General features: G+C 41.9%; 1 protein-coding gene across 5 annotated transcripts in view; it reads left to right on the top strand.

The window, feature by feature from the left end:
• The window catches only part of DOCK10 (dedicator of cytokinesis 10), a 201,307-nt gene that overhangs the window by 14,719 nt on the left and 169,141 nt on the right, over positions 1–17,447 (top strand). Inside the window, exon 1 of one of the 5 annotated variants that reach the window (XM_048863553.2) lies at positions 15,018–15,168. The exons of the other annotated variants lie outside the window; for them this stretch is intronic. Within the exon in view, the coding sequence (XP_048719510.1) occupies positions 15,064–15,168 (105 nt within the window). The 5' untranslated portion in view covers positions 15,018–15,063. Of the gene's footprint in view, positions 1–15,017; positions 15,169–17,447 lie in introns of those variants that run through there. 5 annotated transcript variants of the gene reach the window in all.

The raw sequence follows: 17,447 nt of genomic DNA on the forward strand, positions 1-17,447 counted from the left end.
ATTTCCCCCAAAATGTCTGAGAGGTGAGTTGAATTTGTACCAACTCCCAAGGAGAATTTTTACACAGTATTTTTAAACTGCCAAAAACTATTGCATGCTTCAGTCATTTATGGATTCATAGATATTAAGGTCAGAAGGGACCATTATGATCATCTAGTTCGACCTCCTGCACATCGCAGCCCACAGAATCTCACCCACCCACTCCTGCCTGTCAGTTTTCCTTTTAAAAACAAAATTGAAAGCAGTTTAGAGTTATACAAATATGGTAAAGCATTCCAGCCTGGTGATCTTGTACATTATCTGATACATATTTAAGAGACAAGGAGATTTCTTGGGAAGGATTTGTTCCAAGGCTGAGACTATATTTGCTTAGTTTAGCACACAAAAGGGAACAGACTGGGAAAGAACTGCAAGCAGGCTCTGCTTTAGTAACTATCCACATCCCTTGCTAATGTAAGGGGACTGTTGCCCCCTTACTAACATTCAGTGGGGGTGTTTTAGTTGCTAGCTCCTAGTACTTAAAGGGAGAAGGGTCAATGGGGAATCAGGACCCTGAGACTGACAGTCCCTAAGAGCAATGGGGAGAGGCCAATCCTCCAGGTCAGCGTGAATGACAGGGCGGGCAGGCTAATCAGGGAGTCAGGAGGCCAGGGAGGTCCCGTCCTCCATGTGAGAGACAGAGTCGGGCCGAGCTAAGGAGAAAGCAGGGGCTCAAGCTGAGCTGGGAGCAGAGCTGCAGTCCCAAAGCCAGAGGCACAGCCCAGAGAGAGCAGACTTGCCCTGGGAGCAGAGGTGGAGCAACCAGAGCTAGAGGGGCCAGAAGAGCAGCCCACGAAGCAGGTCAGTGCTGGGAGCAGAGTCACGGAAGCAGCCTGCAGAGAAGACCTGTCCTGGGAGCAGAGCTGTAGCAACCAGAGGCAGAGGGGCCAAAGAAGCAGCCCAGGGAGCTGGAGGCAGAGCAGCAGCAGTGCTGAGGCAGACTGGAGCTGGGGCTGGAGCAGTCCAGAGTCGGGTGTCGTGAGCAGCTGAGGAGAGCGAGGGGGACTCTGGGCAGTGGGCCCAGCACAGGGAGACACCTCAGCCAGGAGGCTCTGCAGGCCAGACTCGTGCGTGCAGATTGGTAACCCTGACAGGGCGGGGGCAACGCTGGGAAGAAGGGCCCTGCCACCTAAAGCCTGAGAGCGTGTGGCCACCACCGGAGCGAGTGTCCAACCCAGAGCATCCCTGCAGCACAGCCAGGGTCTGAGAAGAAAGCCTGGGACTTACAAGGAGCAGACTGTGAAGTGCCCTGACATTCCAGAGACACTGTTTGTGATGTTCCCTGCCACAGAGCAGGGTGATGTTTCCTTTAACCTTTCCCATTTTCCCTTATTCTTTTTAAAATTAATTGTTGATTAAATAACTTTTAACTTGTATGTAATGGTCAGTGGGTCAGAGAAGTGCCCAGTGCAGAGAGAGTACCCTGGAGTGGGGACACCCTAGCCCCTGTCCTAAGTGACCACAGCAGGGTTGGGGATCGAGCCCCCCAGGAATCCTGGGCCCAACCTTGTTGGGGTTATGAGGACCCTGCCAGACAGGAGAGTGGAAGGGGAGTCCTCAAGGGCAGGGAGGCAACTGGGTAAAGGAAGTGGGAGTGAGAATTCAGATCCTTTCGCTAGCCCGCTTCACCGGGATAGTGCAGAAGCCAGGAAAGTTCCCCACAATAGCGGGACTATTCCCCTGCTTACACTGGCACTTGTTTCTGGTAGATGCAGGATGTATTTGTAGAGAATCAGAAGTTAACCGCTTAGCTTCTGAGCTCCTGACGCTCCCTCCTTTGTTGTGTTTAAATGCTGTTTCACTGAAATCATCAACAGTATGTTCCATGTTGCAGTACTGGTTGAATGGATTAATTGGACTGACATGGTACATAACCCAGCTAGCTGGGTAGAGCCAGATTGTCCCTGTCCCCAGTGTAGGTGTGTGGGGGTATGTCAAGGTTCCTTCCCCACTCTGAACTCTAGGGTACAGATGTGGGGACCTGCATGAAAGACTCCCTAAGCTTATTCTTAGACTTAAGCTTCTTAAACTTCCTCAAGGTACAAACTTTGCCTTGTCCTTGAACCCTATGCTGTCACCACCAAGCGTGTTAAACAAAGAACCAGGAAAGAGCCCACTTGGGGGTATATTTTAGGGGGAAGACATCTCCAAGTCCTACACCCCCTTTCCTGGGGAAGGCTTGATAAAAATCTTCACCAATTTGTACAGGTGAACACAGACCCAAACCTTTGGATCATAAGAACAATGAAAAAACAATCAGGTTCTTAAAAGAAGAATTTTAATTAAAGAAAAGGTAAAAGAATCACCTCTGTAAAATCAGGATGGTAAATACTTTACAGGGTAATCAGATTCAAAACATAGAGAATCCCTTTAGGCAAAAACTTAAGTTACAAAAAGACACAAAAACAGGAATATACATTCCATTCAGCACAGCTATTTACCAGCCATTAAACAAAAGAAATCTAACGCATTTCTAGCTAGATTACTTACTAACTTTTTACAGGAGTTCTGAGCTGCATTCCTGATCTGTTCCCAGCAAAAGCGTCACACAGACAGACCCTTTGCCGCACCCCCCCCCCCCCCCCACTTTGAAAGTATCTTGTCTCCTCATTGGTCATTTTGGTCAGGTGCCAGCGAGGTTATCCTAGTTTCTTAACCCTTTACAGGTGAAAGGGTTTTTTCTCTGGCCAGGAGGGATTTTATAGCACTGGGGACAGAAAGGTGGTTACCCTTCCCTTTATATTTATGACAGGGTAGGATGATTAAAGCTCAAGAGGAAAGGATCATCTTTGTACACGCCACACAACGGGAAGATTCCCTTTGGAGAAAATCACCCCCAGGAAGGTGGGGAGGAAACATGGCTGTGGTTCTACCCTCTGTCAGCCCCCAGCAGGCTTGGGCTGGAGCACCTAGAGGAGCAGGTTTGCCTCTTGAGTTGTCCTTGGGGCTGCAGGGATCTGTGGAGGCCTTTAATAAGGGTAAATTCCACAATCTAGCCCTTAATGCTCAGTGTAACATTCATTCTTTTCCTTTCCTAGCTTTTGAAATATTATTGCACTTTGTTGTATCCTCTTGCCTGTTTTCACCTGTACTTCATTGGCTCTACTCACATAATGCTTTCAGGATCAGGCTAATAGTTTGCAAAGTATGTTTATGAAGAGCTAATAAAAGTGTCAGTTGTAAAGCAAAACAAAACTGTGTAGCACGTTCGCTGTGAATGCCATGATAGAAGAGCTCTTTGGAATGATACTAGGAAGTTACCTTCCTATAAGAAATAAAACCACATGATATTAACATTACCAGCACTGGACAATATATCTCTTACCTCTTGGAGCTGAAGTGAAATGTTGGCTGAGATTCACATGCGTAGTTCTATGTGCAAACTGGTGGGAATGTGTAGCAAAAATCCCAGAAAACCCATAGCTGATAAAAGTATCCTCGCCTGCATTGTAACTGAAAACAGATATACCTAATACAAAGAAAAGGAACAAGGAAATGGATGTTCTGCTAGTTTTGCTTCCCAGGTCTAGGCATCTCAGGTTGAGTAACTAGGTCCACTGTAAATTCTTGCTGGGGTGTCGCTTGGTTTGGGGGGTGATGGGAGGGAGTATTCAGAGCCTAATGGTAGGAGATCAGGAGAAACCTAATAGGCAGAGCTGGGTTCAGCCCTACATGTTACTTCGCACAAGGCCCCACAAAACTAGGGCCAGTTCTGGGGTACAGGATTTCCTCTGTTCCTGTCTGTCTCTTCCAGCCTTTCTTCATGTTCATAAATAAATAAATAACTACTTCATCAGTGATTTAAAAAAAATCCACCCATTTATCACAAATATCTATTAGGGTTCCCAGTTATCAGCTTCTAATCCCAGCTAAGCCATAAAATGCCCCCCCCCATCCAGAGCTGATGAGCCATTAATAAGTCCAGGTGACTGAAACTTTAGTTGTAGTATTACAGTAATGCCGACAGGCCACCGTGGCAGCTGGGGGCATGTTGGGCTGGGCACTGTTACAAGCACATAGCAAGAGAGTCCTTGCCTTTAAGAGCTTATGATTTAAGCACCCAAAGGATGGGACAGGAAATGGAAGTGAAGTGACGTGTTGTAGGTTGTACAGTGGCAGCGCCAAGAATAGAACACTGGTCTTTTGACTCCCAGTCCAGCGCTGTGTACACTGGCCCAAACTGGTTCTGCCTCCAAACCCGTGCAGACCATCTAGAAGAGGAGAGGGGCTAAGAGAACATTTTGTTTTGAATTCCTTTCCCCTTGCTGCGCACTAAACTAAATTAATGCAAATCTTACTAGCAGGACTTCACATTCATTCCTTATGTAGTAAAAGAAAAAGGGAGTCCATCACAGCCGCTTTTGAAATTCGTAATCTTTTTATATGTCTGCCAAAATCACATTATGAGCTGGGTATTTCAGAGTATCCAAAGGATAGATTATCACGTGTGGTCTGTTTCCACTGAGCTGCTCAGAATAGACCCAGGAGCTGTGAGGATATGCACATATGTGTCTGGGGCCACGAGAATGCAATATTTAACAGAGTAGCTGTCAGGCACAGCAACACAGACTTATGCACATAGTACAGTATAAGGAGAGAGACGAGTTTAGTGGTTAAGAACAAAGCAGTCAAGGGGTCCCATGGTCTAATCCTGACAGAGCTACTGATAGACTGTATGACCTTGGCCAAGTTGCTTGACCTCCTCCTGCTTCAATCATGCCAGCTGGGAAATTGGGTAAAAATGTGGAATTTCTCTGTAAACCAGATGTTGTGTTTGAGCTGAGCTTTTCTGGGCAAATAAACAAAGAAAAACAATTCTTTTTGTAACTGACAATAGACATCAATGGCACACATTAGAACCACCGCGTGCAGTGGAAGCCAGAAACTGCAAACAGCATCATGTCTGGAAATAGTAAACAAAGATGATTAAATTATTTAATGGCCTCTTATGGCCCTTCATCATTATTCGTGTTTTGTTATCAAGACATGACTCCAGCCCTACTCTATGAAAACGAGTAATTTTTTTTAAGATTTCCCAATGGAGTAAACTAAAGAAGAAATTAAAGTAATTGCTTATTTTGTTTTTGTCTGAATCAGCAGGATTAGATGGCTAATGGAAGGTTTATGTTCACTGTCCCGATTCCTGATGTATGAAAGCTGGGAAAGAATTCTGTTTGTTTAGGGGGAATAATACAGCCCAGTTTTGATGCAACCTACTTAGGGGCACTAGGGGCCAAAGCCAATGAAATACTGTATTTTGTCTGTGCTGCTGGACAGCATAGCAGAGAACCCACGTATAGAGACTCCACACCCCCAACTAGGAACCAAGGGCTACTGTACAATATGTCACCTCCCTTCCCCCCACCCCCATTGCTACTACTCCTGAGAGATGTGGGAGGGAGTGCTGGTGGTGAAAAAAGAGAGTTGGGGCCAGATTTTCTTCTCTCCTCTCACTAGTTTTATGGACATATAAATCCATTGACTTCATTGGAGCTACTCTTTGTTGGCACCAGTGCAAATGAAAGGAGAATCAGGGGCAAGGAGTAGCAGATGAACATATCATGCACCCCTTGGGTGCAGGTGGATTTCCAACGTGGAAGTCTGCCCAGAAGTTGCAGCTGATCAGACCAACAGTATTTTCCATTGCAACCTCACTCCAAGATGCATCTGATAGCGAAGTTGCAGCATAACAGCAAGGTTGCTATGAATGACATGCTGAGAAGGGGAAATAGGAGCAACAGATAGCTGTGCATCCGTTACTAGCCTCCCAAGATCCGCATGGATGTAGGGACTGCTCCTTCCACACACAGCTGACCATGCTTCCCAAATGGGAGAACTGGGAGGAATTTTCATGAGTAGAAACTTGGAAAACCAATGAAGGGGTAGCAGGTGGCTCAGGATGTACTAACAGCAAGCACCCATGAATGCTGTTCAGGCGGTTTGAGGTTGTGTGTGTGTGTGTACTGTAAGACCCATTAAGCACTCTATGTGAAATCAAACGCATGACTGACAAAATACCCTCACCAAGACCTCCCTCTTCCTCTCCCCTCAGAAGGAAGTTTCAACCAGGAAGGAGTCCCATGGACTCTGACTGTGAACAAAGAAGCTGGCAAGTGCAACCCATTGAAAGCTCATGACACCACTACTTCCATGAGAGGGTGTGTCTTCACCTTTCATGCAGTGGACAGAAATAGAGGAACCTTTCACATATTTGTTCTGCATGAGATACACTAATACCTGTGGCATGAAGCGAAGATAAAAGCACAGTGAAAAGAACAGTTGGAATCAGTGCACTGTCAGCCTCAGAAGAAAAGATTGATATAGCTGGAGCTGGTGACCTCAGGAGCCAATGTCTGGAAAGGCACATTAGCAGAGCCCTGGCAGATATTATAAAAGAGACTTGTGTTTTCCTTTCATGGCTGTTCGTTGCAGAGATGTTGTCACACTGCCTTGGAGAGCTTACCTTGTGTGCTAATGTCACAGTTATCATGATGAATTCTCAGCCCTCCATGTGGTCAGAGCTAGTTTTACAGATTTGTAGAGCAAGTGAAAGAATGAGCTTGTTTAACCCTTCAGCTGGACTGATCACATGCTTAAAGTTAAGCAAATGCTTAAGTGCTTGGTTAGATCAGAGCCTGGGTGCTCAACAGGAACACGTCCTATTTGCCTGGCAAATGTCAGCTTTGTGCACCCTGCTGATTTGGTGCTAGAGCAGTTCTGAAAAAAGTTGTTTGTTTTAATAATGAAGTAGGGTTTTTTCACTCTTCCTGTTCTCGAAAATGGTAGAACTGTTTTTTCCTCAGTAAAAACATGCTTTCGGGCAAACACTAACTTGGAACATTTCAGCCCCAAAGGTGACACTTTTGTAAAGTTTTGAGCACCTGAAGACAAATGGTTAGAATAGAAAGAACTATGCAACTTAAATTGCAATAGCTGCTTCTTCTCCTGCTGTAATGTTTGGTTTACCTGTTTAAGGAGGAGATCTTGACAAGCATGGTGTTCCCATTGGTGCATTCACAAACCACTAATGAGCTGTTAACATGTTCAACATCATGAAGAGGCAGATAATAGTGGTCTTTGGCAAAGAAAGATTAATGTCTGACTTCTGATACGATATCTTTCTCTCTAGATTTTTGGCATTTAGACCATGGAATCTGTGTGGGGTGTATGACATCGATCATAATTAATTTCTTAGTAGTGCTCTGACAAATCTCTGAAGGGATGACAAATTTATATCTGATATGATTCTGTCAGTCCAATTGCATGACCTACTTTTAGCAATGTTGCATTGTTGGAGCACTCAGGATCAGATGAACAATAATTATGTGCTTCTGAATTGAAAATGAAAGCAAAGATGATGAATATAAACAGCAATAGCAGTGTATATTTATGTAGCTTATCGGCTAATGCAACCTATACACTATTATCCAGATTATCATTCTCAGTTTCTGAAATATACTAGCACAGCCTTCAGCTCTTGTGACTCCCACGCGGCATCCAATTGTTGGCCAGAAAAGATGGGGGAGCCCAATAGAGTATGTAACACTGAACATCTTGCAGAAGATTGCCAGAGGAATGATCACAATAGCATTAAGTGTCAGACTCTCAAGTCTCCCCACAGGGCTCCATCTTTTGTATTTTTTTAACTTCTTATTGGTTCCTGAGTTCACGTCCACGTGCTGTGAGTGATGGGAAGTGAATTTGCAGCTACTTCTGTTTCCTCTGCAGAAGTCAGAAATTTGGCATGATCTTTGCTATTTAGCTCTTTATTTTTTGTGGCTCACGCAGGAACTGCAACAGATTAGGAAATGCTGCATGCCATTCAAAAGAGACAGAGAATGATTGTGTACTTCTTTTGGTGGAGGAAATAACGGAAGATTTCTGTACAATTAATATAGGTTCAGTGTTGGCCTGATTTTACAGAGGCTATAGTCTATATTCCCTCAGCCAGGCTTCTACATCTCAAGAATTTAAGTAATGTGCTGTTTTGTTTTGTTTTTACCCTGACACTTGGCAGCAATTAACATCAGGAAATATAATACTCTGAGTGGATAGATGACTTGGCTTTGGCAAAATAAGCAGTATAAGAGTGAGCAGAAAAGATTCTCCTTTTGATTTAGTCACTGATTTTAAGAGTTAAGTGTTATTCTTATTAGTTATTTTTAAGTAAGCCAATTTAGGTTGATATGGAAGAGAATGAACTCCTCTGTCCACACAACACTGCAACACATGTGGTGGCAGAGCAGCCTTTCACATATCACCTCACGCAGGTTCCTCACCTCTGATGTATGCATGAGAAGGCCTAGAAATGAGAATGGTGTTTAGTCTCCATGTCACTCGGTCATCACCTCTTTGCCAGTTAACGCATTCCCTTCCAATATTTATCACCTTCCCTTACAATTCTTTTATTTCCTTTATTTACTTTTCTTTTTAAATAGTCCTTCCTTGTTTCTTTCTCTGGGGGAGCATTTTAGAAGTGTGATGTTTTATTATGGTTTTGTATATTGTATTTGGTTTTATTGTGTTGTGAAGAATGTGTGGGGAAAAAAAAGTCCACATTTTCCAAAGTCCATCTCCAATGCATGCATGTGCAAGTTCTTCCTATGGGTGCACAAATCAGGGACACATTTTCAACCTGCTCTATGTTGTATGTGTCAGTATCCTTCTGGGACAAAAGTACTGAGCAGACTGCAATGCTTTCATTCTCCTGACACTTGCTGTGAGTTCTTATCATTGCATGTGAGTTCCAATGAGTCTAAAGAAATTGAGGACTCTGAGTTTGTTGAAAGTGCCAGCATTGTTACTTGGAGCTAAGGTTACATTATGATTCATTTTTGTAGAATATAGACAGATTATATAGTTTTGGGAGGACAGTATGATTTCAAGTTCAGTACATCAACTATAAGTTTAAATATTTGGCCTAATATCCTTAGAAAGTGTCTTTATATTTGAGATTGTTAACTGAAGATGTGGATCTTTGACACTTAATATTCATATTTCTGTAGGGCCACCATCAAAACACTAATGAAACAAAGGACAGCAAAGCACATTGATGGTTCATTTCTGTGTACAGCTACACATGCGCGTATCAGTGCATATCATGAATCCAAACTGAAGTTAATGACAACATGAAATAATTCATAGATGTAGGGGGAAAACAAATTACATCAGATGAAGATTTGAACAGAAACAAAGAAAGAAAGAGAGTTGTTATTTTTTAATTGGAGTTTCATTGAAGATAAAGCAGATCAGATACCAACTGGCCACAAAGCTAAAGAATATATAGCCATTTCTAGAAAAGAAAGAAAGAAAGAAAGAATCACATTGATATCCAGATACTTCATATTGTTAGGTTCATTCTAAACACTGAAAACTTTGAAAATGGTCAGCTAAGACATTGGAGCAGATGCTAGTCAAACACTGAAGTAACTAACTGACATTTCATCATTTCACTGAATACTTCAACATTCTCTGGAACCCAAATGTCTCAGCCAGATGCAACAGCTCCCAGTTACCAGGCAAGGATCCTGGAAGAGGGAGAACCGCTTGTGGTGATCCAGCCTGTTTAAAAAAAATAGTTGGGGCAACACTGAGGCTTAGTAACATCACTTTGTTACCTGGGGACGCTCATAATACAAATAATAATGTTTACATTGCACTTTATGGTTGTGACTTTTAAAGCAGTTCAGGGGATTTAGCCATATTAATGTATCCAATTTAATAGACATTTAAGCTGATAATTATTTCAAGATCAGTCATTCAGACCTGCACCAGCAGAAATTGGGAAGGTTTCAGAGGCAGAAATGCTCAGTGCAGGAGGAAAGGAACACCTTACAGTGCTGTCTGGTAGCTACTGTCTCTGCCATTTAAGGGCCTGACCTAAAGTCAATAGGAGTCTTCCCTTGGCTCCAGTGGGCTTTGGATGAAGACCTAAAAGAGTGGTGTTGATAGGAGAACCTCTGTAACAATAAGTTCCTTTAGACAAAGGTGAGAGAAGAAGAGGAAATAATAGGGATATCCTTGAGCCCCATGAAGAGTTGCATGGAGCAAACTGCTCTCACCAGCTCTCACCCATCATGGTCCTACTCAGCTACTGGTATATATAAAACAGCTTCCAAAAGTATAAAAACAAGAGAGACTTGTGTAACCCACACCCCTCCTGGGTGTGATGTTCTGTCCCAGCTAGTGGCTCTGAGACCACATAAAGAGGGAGAGTTAAATGAGTCTGCTGTACAGCCTTAGCTAACAGCCAGTTGGCTTTTAGCTCATGCGGTAGAGGCTCATGCACTAAGCTCCAGAGGTCCCCTGCCTGCTGATGACTGGGATCCGTCAGCCTTACACTTGCACTCTCCAACATCTGCTTGACAGGATCCTACAGAGTGAATCTGTTCCAGAGGGCTGAGAGAAGTCTATTATCATTCTTTCAATAAAAAAAAAAGTTTAACAACTGAATGCTTGCAACAATTATACGGAAACATCAGTTTACTGTTCTATTCGCAACATTAATGTGTGTGGTAATCTAAATGATGTAGTGGTCAAGATCTGTAAAAGTCCAAAGATCTCTAAAGATCCGTAATTTCCTTGATGTAATTTCCTTGTAAGGAACTTGCTGGCTGCCACTGTCAAGATTGAGGAGTAATTAGGATATAATTTACAGTAGGTGCCAGGAAAGTTTTATTTTACACTTTTACTAGGAGATAAGATATTACTGGTCCCAATGATATTCCCTATTATAGGTACAGAGAATACCTGCTCAAAACAGCAATGTCTTACCCACCAGAAAAAAGGTAAAAGAAAGATTTTTTTTTATTACACCCACCAGCGTACCAGTCCTACTTATATATATTTGTTGTTCCGCCACCTCTAACATGTTTTCTGTTGATTTCTCAGTATTCAGACTGTGGGCTTCTCAGCACAGAGACGGTGCCTTCAGCTATGCATGTAACACTCAAAGCCTGCTGCGGGTGCTACCAGAAATTATAATAAATAATACTGGGAGTCACATCATTGAAGAAAGACAGGAAGATTCTCAATGGGGATAGAAAAATGGGTGTAAGCAGAATAAGCAACTTGAACCTAAAATCACCTTTTATTTATGTTGAGGTTCATAGAAGTTCAGTTAACTTCAGGAAGCAGAAGTGACAATATCCCCTGCTGCCCTTGCAGGATCTCCAGCCTGACCAGAATCCGGAAGGATAGGAGAGAGCCTCCAGTTTCTTGTCAGGTCTCCAGTTTCAGTATAGAGACTTTAGAGATTGGATAAAGTTCAAATCTGCATCTTGATTTTGGAATGTTTTTCTGAGCCAAACTAAGGACCAGACTCTGACAGGCCTTTAAATATGTGTGCTGCGGGGGGCGGGAAGTGTGTGACAGATATGTATCTTTCGGGCCATTAAATATATAAATGATTTATGTATGACTGTGTTCTACTTCTTGGGGTGGGGGTACCACAGCTCTTTTGGGAATTTAAACAGTGGGAGGTGTCAAAGGCAAGTCACTGCAACTAAACAGCTCTATAGTGGTATCAGCCCCTGGAGGGGTTTATGTGTACTGGTTCAAGCTGGGTTATCCAGAGACTAGAAGACAAAGAAATGGCTATTGATATAAAAGGATGAGCTTGAAGTGACACAAGGCTTTCTTTCTGATCCAGCAAATGGACAGGACCTTCTGTCCAAGAGGGCCCCATTGTGGCAGGATTGAAAAGACAGCAGACAGCGAGGCCCAATAAGGCTGAGGGGTAACTTCTGGTAAGCTTTTAGCATGTGTATAGGGACTTTTATTGTTTTTTTTTGTAAATATATTTTGTCTGTAATGCTTTTACCTTAAGAATAAATGTACTTGCTTAGAAGGAGGTGCGTGGTAACTTGTAACTGCTGGCAATACACTGTTCATAGTCCTCAGAGAAAAAACAATTCAGAGACATTGGTCATCACTCATTATTCCCTTTTCAGGGTGGTGGGCAACAATACTATGCTCATTCCAACCTGGGGCAGTGACTAGAAGTCACATTTTGGCCCAACACTTCTGTCCCTTCTCAGTTTCACTTATCAGTAATGTTCAGCCTATTTTCCTGCAATCAAGCAATAGTGAAAGAGGTCTGAGGAAAGGAAACCTTATGGCCCTTTGGCATGATAAAGTGTTAGAGAAAGTGGTCGATATTCTAAAGAGACTCTGAGAGGAATCTATACCTGAATTAAGTTAATTCAACAGAGCTGAAGTTTCCAGCATTAAATTTAATGTCTGGCAAGGATGTTTTGTCTTGGCAGTTCCATCCACTGTGTCATGTGAGAGGCTGTTAGGAATCAACTAGAGTAGAGTGGTTTGAGAGAATATAAGGAAGAATTCCAGCTTTGTTAATGTTGTGGTTCTGTATTGTTAGCCACTGGCAATGTCTGCATGTCTTGGCAAAGGACTTCTCTTTTCCATCTCTTACTGCCAGACAGTGAAGACTTTCACTGCTTTGCTTAATGTGTGTACAGTGAAACCTATCTTAAGCAATCATTGGAGAGATCAGCAAAATTCATTTGCTTAATAGAGATGGTCTTCTAATAAAGAAAAAAAAGCAGAATTTTGCTCAGTAGGGGGGAGGGGTGGTCTCTGAAGGCAGGAAGTGGCCTATTAAGAGTGGTCTGTTGTTCAGGTTTCACTGTATTCTAAGTTGTGAAATGTCATAGACAAAAACAAGCAGGCTGATCCAGCTGACATACTGTTTCATAAGGATGTGCTGTAGCAGTTCATCCTTCCAAACGGCCATCAGAAGACAAGAACTCTCACATTTGGCATGGGAATACTGCACATGGGTTACTACTAGAAATATGGAATACTGCAGAGGTTTTGAAAGATGCCTAAAGACATTCAGGAGTTGAAAAGGGTTTGTTGGAAATTGGAAGGAAAACATGGCACTCAGGACAAAGTCACAGGCCTCAGACTATGTGCTGCATGATGACTGTAAAAAATTATAGGAATGTTATTTTTACTGCAGTTTGAAGCTTTTTGAAAAAGGAATGCATAGCTAGCTTTTGCACCCACAACTCAGGAAGAGAGAATAACAGACAGACATAGCTCAGCCATAGTGAGAATTAAGGAAAACTGCCAATTGTCTTGGATCAAACACATCATTTAAAAAAAAAAAGAGTGACCCATAAAGAGAATATGTGATGGGAAAATATAGCATGACACATATCCTTAGCTATGGCCAAGCAGTGGTGGTGGAAAAGTGTCCTTTGTGCTCTTCCAGTCCTGGGATATCTATATACTTGTCTAATCCCCTATCTTAGTTTAGAGTAGCTTGATAGCTGCCCTAAATTATTTTGCTGCCATTGTCTTCAAGAAGCTGTAGCCTTGGCTTGCTAGAATGTAAGAAGCTCCAAGATCTGGTCCCACATCCAGTATATCCCCTACCCTAGCAGCAGGGACAGAGATGTTTAGGAGCTGCTATAATGGCTCTACATCGCCAGAGGAACCCTGTACTCTGTGATTGATCCTCCTGTGGTTAGCTCTGTGGGCTCTAAACCTGTTTTGTACCAGTAATGCCTATGAAGGGGACTGCAAGTTAATTGACTGAGCTAGCTTTTGCGGAAATGGCTGTACAGTATATCAGGTAGATCTAATGTGACCTGAGGAGATCATGGGACTGTATGCATCGGTGATACTTCCTATATGGTTACCAAAGCCTTAGATTAATAATGCTTTTATAGAAATGCAGCCTGGATGTTACAGAAAGGTAATCTTTTAGCCTTCCTGTATGTGACCCTGTAGAATTAGAGCTAGATGACCAAATTCTGTTCAGTTAGAATGTTATAAATGCAGAGTAATTCAGATGACACCAAATGGACAGATTCCTTTTTGAAGCCAGCAGAATTACCCTGGATTCAAACTGTTGTTAAAGGGAGAATACGCTTAAAAATCCCAACACAAAAAGGAGGATGTAGAAAGTGTTCTGAGAAGTATTGTAAATAGGAAAGAGAGAGGGATTTTTTTTTAAATTGAGAGTATTTTCAGAAGATATTTTCTCTTCAATAGTTTTTTTAGACTACATTCTCTGGTAATAAATATTCTTTTATTCAGATATTTTATACATCAGTGGGGAGGAAAAATTAAAGCAGAGATTTCTTGTATTATATCTTACAAGTCAAAAACATAATTTGAACAATCATATATCAAAAATGTCTATAGCTGTCTATTGTCTATAGATGTAACATTTTACAGAGCTTTTCTTCCTCTTATTGGTACCTCATACCGTTGAAAAAGAGGAACTGTTATTCAGATACAAAAAGCGGAGTTTATTTAACCTCAGATGTCTGAAAATGATGACCTAAGTAACTGGTCTCAAAAATGGGAGTTATGGTGGATAGCAAAGAAGATTCTTGTCTTGAGAATAAACTTTTTCGGTTTATTCAGATTGCAAATGCATATGTAACAGCAGCTGCGTCCATACAAGCAGAACTCAGTCAGAGGCAATGCGTAGTGTGTGTGTGGGGGGGGTGGGGGGCGTATGGTTATGCAGGGTCACGTGCCCCCTCCCTTGATTTCTGCCAGGGTTTATATGCCCTGCCCTGAACCCTGCTGAAGACCGTCAAAACCTTAAAATTGTGCCCCCGCCCCACTATCGTCTCTGAACTCAGTCATTTTGGCTTTTGACCAATGAAGAGTTTGGCGGGGAGGGGGCTGGGTAAAGGACATAAATGTTTTTTTGGAGGCAAAGATAGACGTTAAGCTGTAATAATTTCTCTACAGCTTCCTATTTCAATCTGCTATAAAGACAAGGTGCTAAGCTTTTATTTATGGCTTAATGAGATACTGTCTTACCAATAGCAGAATATTACTCACAGGAAGCAATGAGTTATTGCTGGTTTTCTTTTCCTTTCTGTTCAGTTACTGTGGATGCAGCATGTGTTAAGTTTTAGACACACTTCCCTCTTGAACAGTCTTCATTCGGGTTGCTGAAGCTGCTGAAGCAAAAAGGTTAAAGGAACACAGTTTTTAAAGAGCGATTTGTTTGCTGCTTGAGTTCCCATTGATACAATGAGCTTTCGAGGGAAAGTTTTCAAAAGGGAGCCCAGTGAACTATGGAGGAAGAGAAGGACTGTTAGGCGAGTAAATCAAGGGGAAATTCACAGATTAAGTTGCGTATGTATATTTATTTATTTTTCTTTTGTCTACTGCTTTTCAAGCCTCGTTAAAAATCACAGGGCAAATCCTCGTCAGCAGCCTACTCATGGGTAGTAAGGGGTATGGGATTTGGTCCTTGGTGTCTCCATATGAAAAAAATCAAGGAATGATTGAATGAAATGAAAGCATTGACACCTCAGTGTGTATGACGGAACCTATGATATAGCACAACGTGTATAAAGCAAGTGCTGATACTCTTACTCATGCAGAATTATACTTTGTAACACACTGAAGCCAATGGTGCTACTTGTAAAGTGCTGCTCTTTGTGAATAAGGGTATCACAATCTGACTCTATACAGATTGTGTTTGTATTGTATTTCTGAGAGGGGAAAAAAAAAGAAAACCGATATTCTTTTACAGTGGTGTGGACAAATGGAGAGGGCCTGGACAAAAAGACCTGGGTAGAAATCCTGCCCCATTGAAGTCAGTGGGAGTTTTGCCATGTACTGCAATCGGGCAAGGATTTCATCTCTGAGATTTACTACTGGCCCTGCCATTAATTCACTGTGGGACATTCGGCAAGTCACTTAACCACTCTACATGTAAGTTTCCCTTGGTGTCAAAGCTTACCGGCCTTTGTAAAGTGCTTTGAGATGACAGCATTACTTTTAGAGATAATAGGTCCTTTTCCTCACATAGGTATTATGAAAATTTGTGGAAGACCTGGGTTTATATGTTATATCATGTATTTTTTTCTTATATTAGTGGAGACCCCTTTTTCTGGTTATTGTAAGAAAATTAATTAAAAGTTAATACGCTTGAAGTGAATTTATTTTAACTAGCGCTGCCTCAAGAGGAAAAAATCCCAAACCTTTGATACATTAAAAATTGGTCAGCCAGGTTGACTTGAGACTTAGGTTCACAGTTCCCCGAGATAAGTGTTTTGTTTCTGCTTGCTGAGATATCTCTCAGCCTGCCATGTAGGAGATATTTATGACATGGAAATGAATCAGCTGTTAGGATAAAAGCAAAAATAACATTAAAATGTAGTTCTTGTTAGGCTAGCTCATTGTCAGGCAATTGAAGACACTGTGTGCCAGCCTTCCAAGTGAACTCAAAAATGCTTCTGCAGTTTCCACAGTATGCATCCGATGAAGTGAGCTGTAGCTCACGAAAGCTTATGCTCAAATAAATTGGTTAGTCTCTAAGGTGCCACAAGTACTCCTTTTCTTTTTGCGAATACAGACTAACATGGCTGTTACTCTGAAACCTGTAAAAAATGCAGGCAAATTTTCAGAAGATCTCGGCTCCCATTTGGGTACTGAAATAAATGGCCAGGTTTTCAAAGTATCGCAGCCGGGGCTACTGAGTGCTGCTGAGCACTTCTTTAGGCTGAAGTCCTTCAAAATTCTAGCCCTATGAGTCTACTCCAGTTAGTGGCAAAACTCAGTGGTACAGGATCAGGTTGTATGTGCCTGAAAACAAAAACATCTTAAGAGCCTTAAAATTGGCAGCACATGAAATAAACACATGTCTTTTGCAAAGCAGCACAGTCTTTGTGGCACATGAAATAAACTTGTGTTTTTTGGAAATTTTTGTAAACTGAAGCGTTTAGAACATACTATTCCTTTTAGCCTTTGCTAATGATAATTATTCTCTCTCTCTTGTTTTGTTCTGACAGCATATAAAGGGAAATCTAAAACTTCATACCTTTTGTCAGCCTTTTATAGTCAATCTGCATTTCTCATAGCTTATAGATCTCAACATTTAAGCTTCATAGTACCTTGTTGCTTTATAATAAGGGCTTAATCTTGGTCCCATTGAAATCAATAAGACTTTGATGGGTGCGGGACACTGTTGCATGATTTATCACATAAAATCCTATGCTAAGAGGACTTTTGGCCTCATCCTGCAAATCCTAATGTATGTGAATAATGACCACTAGTGCAGCATTAGGCCTAAAGGAAAATAGGATCACAAGCTTGCTAGTGATAAACTATAATAGAAGAAGTGAAAGTAAACACATTGTTTTTAAATGGATGTAAGTACATTTGCTAATACTTGTTCGCATTTGTGGCCAGATCCTCAGCTAGTGTAAACTGGCCTAATTCTTTTGATTTTTAATGGTGCCACACTGATGTACAGCAACTGAAGTTCTGGCCCTCAAAAGTATAAATAGTGATTTATAGAAGATGATAAAAACAGTATCCTTTGAATTATGCATCTAGCCATTCTGAAGGAAAAGGGACTTAGGACACTAAAAGGTTATCCAGAAGCAGTACATAGCATCAGTTTC

Source organism: Caretta caretta, chromosome 9, assembly GCF_965140235.1.
Source record: "Caretta caretta isolate rCarCar2 chromosome 9, rCarCar1.hap1, whole genome shotgun sequence".
In the NCBI taxonomy this organism is placed as follows: Eukaryota; Metazoa; Chordata; order Testudines; family Cheloniidae; genus Caretta; species Caretta caretta.